This window comes from Grammomys surdaster, unplaced genomic scaffold (genome assembly GCF_004785775.1).
Source record: "Grammomys surdaster isolate TR1022 unplaced genomic scaffold, NIH_TR_1.0 254, whole genome shotgun sequence".
Lineage (NCBI taxonomy): Eukaryota > Metazoa > Chordata > Mammalia > Rodentia > Muridae > Grammomys > Grammomys surdaster.
In genome coordinates this window covers 1,656,245-1,667,659 of record NW_021604695.1, presented here as the reverse complement: position 1 = coordinate 1,667,659, position 11,415 = coordinate 1,656,245, and the positions used below count along the sequence as shown (strand labels likewise).

At 39.2% G+C, this 11,415-nt stretch overlaps 1 protein-coding gene across 2 annotated transcripts in view; it reads left to right on the top strand.

The window, feature by feature from the left end:
* Itch (itchy E3 ubiquitin protein ligase) overlaps nucleotides 1-11,415 on the top strand; it is a 96,688-nt gene that overhangs the window by 78,349 nt on the left and 6,924 nt on the right. For both annotated transcript variants that reach the window (XM_028775246.1, XM_028775247.1), the window contains 5 exons: nucleotides 286-419; nucleotides 720-860; nucleotides 2,910-3,030; nucleotides 3,583-3,687; nucleotides 8,918-9,014. In XM_028775246.1, the coding sequence (XP_028631079.1) occupies nucleotides 286-419; nucleotides 720-860; nucleotides 2,910-3,030; nucleotides 3,583-3,687; nucleotides 8,918-9,014 (598 nt within the window). The remainder of the gene's footprint in view (nucleotides 1-285; nucleotides 420-719; nucleotides 861-2,909; nucleotides 3,031-3,582; nucleotides 3,688-8,917; nucleotides 9,015-11,415) is intronic.

The window sequence follows — 11,415 nt, the reverse complement described above, 5'->3', positions numbered from 1 at the left end:
GAGAGAGAGAGAGAGAGAGAGAGAGAGAGAGAGAGAGAGAGAGAGAGAGAGAGAGAGATTGAGAGATTTGTTTGTCTCACTTTATAGCCTTGGCTGGCTTGACTATAACTATGTAGACCAGGTTGGCTTCCAGATCTGCCTACCTTGGTCTTGGAGTGCTGCCTTTAAAGTCATATGCTACCATGCCCAGCCTCAACACTTTTTTGAATGGAGATTTAATCTGTATTTTGATGTTAATGACTTTTATACAGTTATCTTAAGTGGTATCGCTTCCTTCCCATACAGGCTCTATTCCATGGGAAATTCATAGATACCGGGTTTTCTTTACCATTCTATAAACGTATCCTGAATAAACCAGTTGGACTTAAGGATTTAGAATCTATTGATCCAGAATTTTACAATTCTCTCATCTGGGTTAAGTAAGTTTCTCTTTACACTTATTAAAATATAGTCTGTGCTTGTAAGCTCTTCCACACCATAGTCATGTCACCATTTATTGCATTTAAAGGGTATGTATGTCAAACCTTTTTCATTGTTCAGTATGATACATTTTATAGAAGTACATCCAAGGTTTTAGGTAATATTATAATCCAACTTATTTGAATTAGATGTTATAATTTAAGGCTTATTACTTAAACTCAGAATTTGAATTTAATTAAAACATTTTAATTATGATTGAATTGTATGTATAACAAATAGTGCTAATTTCATTTGTGCAGAGAAAACAATATCGAAGAATGTGGTTTGGAAATGTACTTCTCAGTTGATAAAGAAATTCTAGGTGAAATTAAGAGTCATGATTTGAAACCCAATGGTGGCAATATTCTTGTGACAGAAGAAAATAAGGAGGAATACATCAGGTAAGAGGCAGTGTCCCTAAAAATTTGTGTGTAAGGGAGTATGGCTCAGCAGTGAAGAGCATTGGGATTTGGTTCCCTTCACCCACATTAGGTGGCCTACAACCATCTGGAACTCCAGCTGCACTCTGCAGTCCTCTGTGGACATTCACAAACATGGCATGTACAACCTAGACACAATGAAAAGAAATATTCATCTTTTTTAGAAGAAAAGACAATGTTTCTTTTGACAATGTTTAGCCTTTTTGTTAATAACTGTCAAATAATAGTAAAGGGTGGTATTTTTAAAATGTGTTTGTTTTATGGTAATCATTTTTATGTAAACACTTATTTCTAGTGTTAGCCTAAAATTGGATTTTAAAGTAGGAAGTCATGGTTAGTCACTTAATTTAACTAATTTATTTATTTACTTATCTTGAGATAGGTTCTCTGTAGCCCTGGCAGTCCTGGAGTTTGTTATGTATATCAGTCTGATCTTGAACTCACAGAGATCCTCCTGTTTCTGCTTTTCTGTGTTAGGATGGAAGGCTGGCACCACCACTCCTGGAATGGATGTCCTCTTTTACTTAGCAGTTTTGTAACACTATGCCATGCAACAAGCTGTTGAGAAAAGAATCTGAAATACATACATTTTTATGGGGAATACTGTAGATGTAGTAAAGGCTTGTGGGTAAAATAGTTGTTGCAGTCTATGCTTTAATGCTTTGCTTTTGTTCACACTTCTGATCCTAAAGTCAGTTCATTCATACTTTCCCAGTGCTCACTCACCTTCATGCTAGCCTACTGCAGAGAAGCCTTGAAATTTCTGGGCTTGTGCTGGATATTCCTTTCAATACTAAGAGTGCACAATTTTATTGCCAATTACTGTAATCAGTTACTAATTGCCAGTGAATAATCAGCCATTTAAAAATTTTAATTTAAGATATATTTGTAAAGCTTGGTTCTTTTCTGTTTTCAACAAGATGTAATTTGCCTTAGGCATTGTGGCATGACCTGAAGTCCCACTTGTTAGGCAGAGGGATGGAGGTCAAGGTTGTCTTTGGCTACAGAGCAGATTCAAGGCAGATCTGAGCTACAAGCCTAAATAAAACAAGCACAGCTCAGTGGACCCTTGCTCACCTAGGGGCAGAGGCCATAAGTAATGGGTCAAATAGATTGAAAGAAGTCAGGTCTGAATATGCCAATCAACCAACTTTACCCAGTTGCTTTTTTTCCTCTAATTTTTCTTACTTGGTAATTTTGTGGTCAGAGAATGTCTTTGAAATGTCATTTTGTCTTGAAACTAGTATTATAATCCAATATGTAGTCTGTCTTGTGCACATATATGCTCCTGTATTATAATCCAGTATGTAATCTGTCTTGTGTACATATATGCTCCTGTATTATAATCCAGTATGTAGTCTGTCTTGTGTACATATATGCTCCTGTTGTTGGGTTATTTATTGTCAAGAACTCAGATGCCTAAAATACACACATTTGTTTGTCAGAAAAAAAATTCTAAAGAAAATATTCTAAAACAAAATAAAAATTTTACATGATTTTAACTGTTGAGAGATGTACATAAAAAGAAAGAGTTGACATCTACAATTTTTTGGTAAAGAAGAGTTTAGAGAAAGTAATTCTCTTAAAAATGTTATTTTTGCCAGACAGTGGTGGCGTATGCCTTTAATCCCAGCACTTGGGAGGCAGAGTCAGGTGGATTTCTGAGTTCGAAGCCAGTCTGGTCTACAGAGTGAGTTCCAGGATAGCCAGGACTACACAGAGAAACCCTGTCTCGAAGAACAAAACAAAAAAATTATTTTTTCAAATGTGGCATGGTGGTACATACCTGTTATCACAGCCATTAGAGAGCTGAGGCAGGAGGATTGTCTTGAGCTTGAGGCCAGCCTGGGCCTCTTTGTAAGCTCCTCTTTTAAATGAAAGAGGTTCATGCTACTCTACTTTTGTATATATTTCAGGTTTTCATAATAAAGTTTATATTTTTAATCTTACATGCAGAACTTAAAAATAAAATCTTAATTTCCTAATACAATCTCCATTCTTATTTGTCAGGATGGTAGCTGAGTGGAGGTTGTCTCGAGGTGTTGAAGAGCAGACACAAGCTTTCTTTGAGGGCTTTAATGAAATTCTTCCCCAGCAATATTTGCAATATTTTGATGCAAAGGAATTAGAGGTAATGAATTTTTACTTATTCCATCACACTAGTAAATTCTCCTTCAGATATCTATTTTGAAATCATTGTTTTCATCTTTCTAGTATATTTGTATTTTTTATGCTAGCGCACATTTGAAATACTCTTAATTTATACTAAAAGGAAAAAAGAGCATTATTTAAAAAAAAATTAAAAGTATTGTTGGGGCTGGAGAGGGTGATCAGAGGTTATGAGTAGTGCTTGCTCTTCCAGAGGACCTGACTTCAGTTCTCAGATCTGAGTCTACCTGGCTCTAAAGTGGTCCACAGACACATATGTAAGACAAACGTCCATACACATAAAATAAGTCAATAATTGGTTTTTCAGAAAGTCTTGTTATTAAGGTTTTTCTGCAACTCATTAACTATTTCACTCAATATGTGAGTCAGGTAGACAGTGCTCTTGATGTAGAGTCTACTGATGCTTGCTCAGTGTAGTTTCAGTTGCTGTGGTTCCTTTTAGCCCTACTTATATGAACCTTTTTTTTTGGTCACCTAAAGAAACAACTTGTTTTGTTGCTTTTCATTCCTATAGGTCCTTTTGTGTGGAATGCAAGAAATTGATCTGAATGACTGGCAGAGACACGCCATCTACCGTCACTACACCAGGTCCAGCAAGCAGATCATGTGGTTTTGGCAGGTTTGTTTAGAATTTTTTTCTATAGATAGATACAACATACATTTTATTTTATTTTATTTTATTTTATTTTATTTTATTTTATTTTACTCAGAATTTACCAAAATAAGTAACAGAACAAAATGTGCAGGTCCCTTATTCTATGCATTACAATAATACATTGTAAGAAATGAGTATGATTTTTACAAAATCCGTTACAGACTGTTATTGAACAACACATACCTTGTACCTTTGCCAGAGTATAAGATTACTCCAGAAGATAAGATTCATTCATTTAAGGATGGGAGGGATAGTTCAGCTGTAAAGAACACTTGCTGTTCTTTCAGAGGACCCAAGTTTGGTTCCCAGCATCTACATGGTGGTTCACAACCATCTGTAGGAATGTGTGTGCTACACATACATACATGCCTGCAAAACACACGTGCACATAAAATAAATGTCTAAAAAACATGTAAAAAATGATTCATTTACATTTGATGTGATTCCTTTTGAACTCTTTTAGAACCGTCAAGTATGGTTTGATCACTGCTACTTCATTAAGAATTATATAATGTTCAGATGTCAGATTTAACAAATATAGTTTAGGTTTAACAGTGAAATCTCTCCAAAAATGCCTGCTGTCCGGGCTGTTCATTAGGTAAAGTGCTTACCGTGGAAGCACCGCGTACCTGAATTGGGATATCCAATACCCACCTGGAAAACAGTTGGACCCAGAGACGTGCTTCCAACGTCAGGAAGCAGAGATAGGAGGACCCTGGGGGCTCGGTGGTCAGTCTAGCCAGTAAGTGAGCTCCAGGTTCAGTGAGAGGCCCCCCCCCCCAAACAAAAAAAAAGTTGGAGAATGATAGAGGAACATTTCCAACATTGACCTCTGGCATCAACACATACTCACACATGCAACACCTGTACACACAGTTGTGCAACATGTACATGCCATCCCCACCACCACCAAACTAAAAGAATAACAGTGGAAGCCAGTGAGATTGCTTAGATGGTAAATGTCCCTGCTGCCGACCGTGCTGACCTGAGCCTGAGCCCTGGGCTGTACATGATTGAAAGAGAGAAGGGACTTCTTATGAAAGCTGTCCTCTGACCTTCACATGCACTGGGGCTCTCCTGTGCCCACAGACTCATACTTAGTAGATAAAAAATGCAATTAAAGTTATTTTAAAAAATAAAATGGGGCTGGAGAGAAGACTCAGCACTTTATAGAGTACTTGTTGCTCTTGGTTGGAAAGAACCCCAGTTTGATTCCTAGCACCCACATTGGTGCGCTTCCAGTGTCAGGGGATCTGATGGCCTCTTCTCTTCTCCTTAGGCACTTGCACACATTTGGTGCACAGACACATAAGATATGGTGCTGAGTTTTTTTCTTTTCTTTTTTTTTTTTTTTTTTTTTTTTTTCGGTTTTTCGAGACAGGGTTTCTCTATATAGCCCTGGCTGTCCTGGCACTCACTCTGTAGACCAGGCTGGCCTCGAACTCAGAAATCCGCCTGCCTCTGCCTCCCAAGTGCTGGGATTAAAGGTGTGCGCCACCACCGCCCGGCTTTTTTTTTTTTTTTTTCTTCAGTTTTTTTTCTTTAAGCTTTTTCCTTCTTCTCTCCTTCCCTCCCTCTTTTTTTCCCTCTCCCTCCCCCTCTCCCCCTTTCTCTTTCATTTGTTTGCTTGTTTCTTTCTTTCCTAAATAAAAATGGGACTGACAAGATGGCTTAGTGGGCCAGTACACTTACCAGCAAGGACAATGACCTGAATTTTACCCTTAGAGTCCCGGGTACAGTGAGAGGCCAGATTTGTGGAAGCTGTCCTCAGAGTTTTATATGCACTCATTACGCTCTCCACACACAATCAAACAAAAACAAGTAATTTGAAAATAAACAGGGCCTGGAGATAGGGCTCAGCAGTTAGGAGCACCTGCTGCTATTCTAGAGGACCTAGGGTCAGTCCCTAGTACCCATGCCCATGACTCAAAAACTGTCCCTCCAGTTTCAGGGTATCTAATGCCTTTGACCTCCACAAGCACCTATAGTCACGTGACATACCTAAGTGTAGACACACTCGCCTATACATAATTACAAATGAAAAATAATCTGACAAATAGATAAAAATAAATCAGATGCTCAAAATCTTTAATTCTTTTTTTTTTTAAGATTTGTCTGTTTTTATGTATATGAATATTCTGTCTTCATACACACCAGAAGAAAGTGTCAGATCCCATTACAGATGGCTGTGAGTCACCATGTGGTTGCCGGAGATTGAACACAAGACCTCTGGAAGAGTAGTCAGTGCTCTTAACCCCTGAGCTACCTCTCCAGCCTAGAATCTTTAATTCTTAAAGAAATGGAAATTAAAACCCAAACTAGGTAGGACTTTGTGCACATTAATTTAGGAAATGGAAAGAAGTAACGTTTGATGAACATGTCGAAAACCCAAACCCCTCATCTGTCTCTGGTAAGAGTTCAATGTGCTGCAATGGGAAAGAGTGGCAGTTCACCAAAACATCAGACATCGCCAGGCATGGGGACCAAACTCCTGTAATATCAGTTAAGAGGCAGAAGGATCAGGAGGTGTAGGCCAGCCTTAACTACATGAGACCTCGTCTTAAAAACAAAAACAGTTAAATATATAGTCAACATGATTTAAGTTTCACTTCAAAAGAATTAAAACCATAAAACTAAGCTGATATTGCTATATTCTAGTATTTTTGGCAGTGTTCAGGCTCATGCAAAGGCAGAATTAACCCATATGCATATTAATAGATTAACAAACCAGAAGTAGTGTGTATATATAATGGAATATCATTTAGCCCCCACAAATGAATGGAACTTTTGATATAGAATGTGGTGTAAAGCTTTAAAGCAGCGTGACTTTTGAGCTGGGCCTGGTGTCTCATGCCTGTAACTACAGGTGTTAGAGGCTAAGCCCAGGCTACTTAGTAAAGCCTGTCTCAGAACTAGGGAAAAAATATGAATTTTATGCTGAAGGTATAGCTTAACTAGCATGTTCCAGGGCCCAAATTCAATCTACAGCACTGGACTTAGGGGATGTTCAAGAAACAACCAGGGCTGAGGATATAGCTCAGGGCGTTTCCCTAGTTATTGTACCTGGGCCTTGGGTTCAGTCCCCAGCACTAAGTAAAGAAATAAGTTTTGAGGCCTGTCTTTGGTAGCACACATCTATACTTCCAGTCCTAAGGAAGCTAGAAAATCATTGCAAGTTCAAAACCAGCCTGGTCTATGTAGTGAGCTCTGGGCCATCATCTTTCTGCCTTTCACCTCCCAACTGCTGTTAGTGAAGGCATATCTTAATTTTTAAATAATTCAATCAAGACATAAACAAACATGTGTTTATATAAACATGTTTATTCCACCTATGAGATTCTTTAAGTAGACAGGTTTATTTTATTTTAGTTTTGGTTTTTTGAGACAGGGTTTCTCTGTGTAGACTTTGTTGTCCTAGGACTCACTCAGTAGACCAAGCTGGCCCCAAACTCAGAGATCTGCCTGCTTCTGCTTCTAGAGTTGCAGGGATTAAAGATGTGCACCATCACTGCCTGGTTGTATGCACAGATTTCTTGAAACTGAGTGTGGCATTGCGGTAACAGGCAATAGGGAGTACATTCTGTTTAGGATGAGGAGAGTGTCGTCATGATAGCAATGATAGATAATAATGTGAACGAGTTAATGCTGTTGTCCACTTAACATTATTAACATGGGAGCTAGGAATATGGCTGAGTCTATAAAGTGCTCGTCAGAAAAGTATGAGGACCTGAGTTTGGGTCTACAGCACACACACAGGAAACTGGACACAGCAGCACGCTCCTTAGTTGCAGAGCTGAGGAGCCAGACAGAGACAGGAGCATCCCTGAGGTGTGCTAGCCATCTGGTCCAGCTGAAAGCACAGACGATGGTTCCATGAGAGTCTTGTCTCAAAGATAAGAAAAACAAGATACAGAGCTGCTGAGGAGGACATCTGATATTGACTGCTAACCTCCACACAGGTACATGTGCGTCCATGCATGCATGTGCATGCTCATGTGACAAGTTTATATACCCATACAGTAATTAACATGGGAAATTTTGCCACAGTCTTCCACTTATTTGTCTGTTTGTTGTGTGTGTGTACATGCATATCATCATCTGCATATGGAGTCAGAACAACTTGCAAGCATCAGTTCTTTCCTTCTATCAGGTGGCTACTTGGGATAGAGCTTAGTCATCAGACTAAGGCAAGCAGCTTCATCCACTGAGCCATCTCACTGGCCACTTATCGTAATTTTTAAAAATAAAATATAAAATGTTCTCTATACATGTAACAAAATTCATGTTAAGAAACACAAAGATGAGCTGGGTGGTGGTAGCATATGCCTTTAATTCCAGTGCTTGGGAGGCAGAGGCAGGTGGATTTCTGTGAGTTCAAGGCCAGAATGGTCTACAGAGGAAGTTCCACAACACAGAGAAATCCTGTCTCAAACACATACACACACACAGAGGCACACATACACAAACAACAACAAAAACCACAAAGATGAGCTGAAATAATTGACAGGAAAACCAGGTTTGGTGGCTCATGTCTATTTTCTGAGCACTTGAGACTAAACAGGATGATTTTGAAGTTTTAAGGACATTCTCAGCTATGTAGCAAGCTTGAGGCTACTCTGAAATACAGGAGACCCTGTCTCAGAAACTGAAGAAATAATTGACATTAGGAAATAGGAGAAATAATTCCTTACAAAATATATTTCACTCAGCCAAAATATACTATAGAAGCATCTGCTGGATACCTTATACTAAGACCCAGATTTTTAAGGGATAAAATAAATAAATACCCATTTTTGGCTACATGTGGCTTACAAATCCCTTAAAATTTTGTAGAAAGAGGCTATTGGGTTTCATGAGCTTGCTTTAATTTGGTCATGAAACCAAGAAATGTATTCCAGCTAGGCATTTGCCTCCTGCATAACCACAAGAGTGTGTTACAGGACAGCCAGGTGTAGAGAGCAGGCGAGGCTGCTGCACAAGGAGGGAGCTGGGAGGCTTGGGAGAGCCCTCGGAAAGCATCCTGAGACCGAGTAAGGAAGGCTGCTGAGGCTCTGACAGGCACCGGTAAATTTGCTGTCTAGTGTTGCTGACACCTCAGGTTCTTTTACGATTTGGAATGATCATTTTCCTTTCTTGTTCAATAAACTGTATATAATGTATGACTTCTATTTCTCCTTAAATGTGACATTAACAGTTTGTTAAAGAAATTGATAATGAGAAGAGGATGAGACTCCTGCAGTTTGTTACTGGAACCTGCCGATTGCCGGTGGGAGGATTTGCTGACCTTATGGGTATGTATGAAGGAGGTTTGTGTGGAGGCTGGTCGCCTTTCTGCTCTGAGATAATTGTGTACGCAATAGCAGACACAGCACACAGATGGACCTGCTTTAACCAGCCATGATTGACCTGGATTTTACGGACTTAGAAATGATGTTTTAGTTCATACCGCAGTACATTTTTCCCTGATTTATAAGACAGGGCCTCATGTACCCTAGACTGGCTTCGGACTCACCCTGTAGACAGGCTACTTCTTAATTCCTAGTCCTCCCATACATGCCTCTACATGTATGTTTGACAAAGAGCTATGTTAAAAAGATACATATTAGTAGACAAATACTTACCATTTTTAAGATTATATTTGAGTTTAAGGAAAACAGTCTTAAACACTGGAAAATCATAAATCATACAGAAAGGATGAGAGATGCCTGTGATCCCAGCACAGGGAGAAGGATCAGGAGTCAGGCGTCCTTAGCCACACAGTGTGATCGAGGCTAGCTTGCACTACGTAAGACCCAGCCTAAAAAAAAAGTTTAAAAAAGAAGAGAAAAAGGAATGAGCTTAATATAGTAGAGAAATGCACTTGCCAAGTAACTTATAAAAGATCAGAGAAAAATAAGATGGGTTCTGTTGTGCTGGTGATAGAGTCCTTCACTAACATGCATGAGGCCCTGGATTTTATCCTTAAAAGGAGTCAATAAATTGTAGTGTCAAAATGTATACTCTTAGGGGCTGGAGAGAAGAGGTTAAGAGCACTGGCTGCTCTTTGAGAGGACTGGGGTTTGATTCTCAGCCCCCACATGGCAGCTCACAACCATCTGTAACTACAGTTTCAGGAGATTCAGTGCCCTCTTCAGGCTTCTCAGCCACTAGTAACACAATTTCGATACAGACATACATGCTGACCACATACCCCTATACATAAAATAATCAAAAAAGATTAAATATGTGTGTGTGTATGTGTGTGTGTGTGTGTGTGTGTGTGTGTGTGTGTGTGTGTGTGTGTGTATTATCTTCTTAGGGCTAATCAGATGTCTCAGCAGATAAAGACATTGTACAAGCCTGATAATTTGAATTAATTTCCAGGAACTCATGTAAAGGTAGAAGGAAAGAACTACTCTACAAAGTATGACCTCCAGTTGTGCACTGTGGCATGCATGCAAGTGCATGCACACAAACAGCCTATGCCTACATCATCATTATTATTATTATTATTATTATAGTTTTCTTGCATAAAATTTCCCATAAATCAAGAGTCTAATATATTTTTAAATTTTTTTTTATTTTTTATTCATTTATATTTTTTTTTGGGGGGGGGCTTGGAGACAGTGTTTCTCTGTATAGCCCTGGCTGTCCTGGAACTCACTCTGTAGACCAGGCTGGCCTCGAATTCAGAAATCTGCCTGCCTCTGCCTCCCAAGTGCTGGGATTAAAGGTGTGCACCACCACCGCCCGGCTAAAAAAAAATTTTAATGGAAGTATACTTTCTCATTTGAAAGATGACTAAAATGAGAACTGTAGTGCAGGAACCTGCATAGAAGATATGTGATTAAGGCACACCATCAAGATAAGAATAAAAACAGGCAACATAAGAAATAGTTTAAGTACGCTACATTCTTTTCTATTTCTTCTTCACTTATTTTCTTAGACAGTTAACTGGGGCTAGCCTCAGCTGTAGGAGAGGCTGGCTTTGACCTGGTCTGCATATAGTACTTCCCAAGTACTGAGATTACAAGCCTCAGGCTTAAAGTTGGATGTATTACTGTTTCATCTAACTTGAAAAAGCAGTCATGGCAATGGTCATGTGACTCATGGGATTCTACTGACTTTTAAAATCTTTATTACATGTTAATAGAACCGTTGTCTGCTTGTCTCTGTAGTTAGAGACCCTTAGTGACTAGAAGGAAGCATGTGAGTGAGTGACTGTCTTCTTAGTCCAGAACATTTCTGACAGTTCTTGTTTGTGATAACCATTTCTGTTCCCTTATCTCACTGGGACATGTCACTACTAGTGAACAGGATTCATTGTTGCAGACACAAAAGAACTACCAGGCTCTGTTATTCTGGATTCAGTCAGTAGGACACAAGAACTTTTTGTGCATGGCTGTCTATATACTTAGAACATTTAGTGTCTGGACCAGTCTAGTTCACAAAAGCCAGCAACACTACCAGTCATTTTAACCCCCAGTGAGTGCTTCCTAGGGAGCATTAGTGTCTGTTAATGAAGCAGTACTTGGTGCTGATGAGTGCCACGGCTGTGTCTAACAGGAGGGAGGAGACAAGCATTGTGGAAAGGTGAGTGTCCATCTAAAGCTCGGTGCTACAGGACCTGTGAGCACAAGCATTCCTGTTGACTTCCCAGGGTAAAGTTTTGACCGTTGGATATTTATGTTTTTTTTTTTTTTTTTTTTTTTT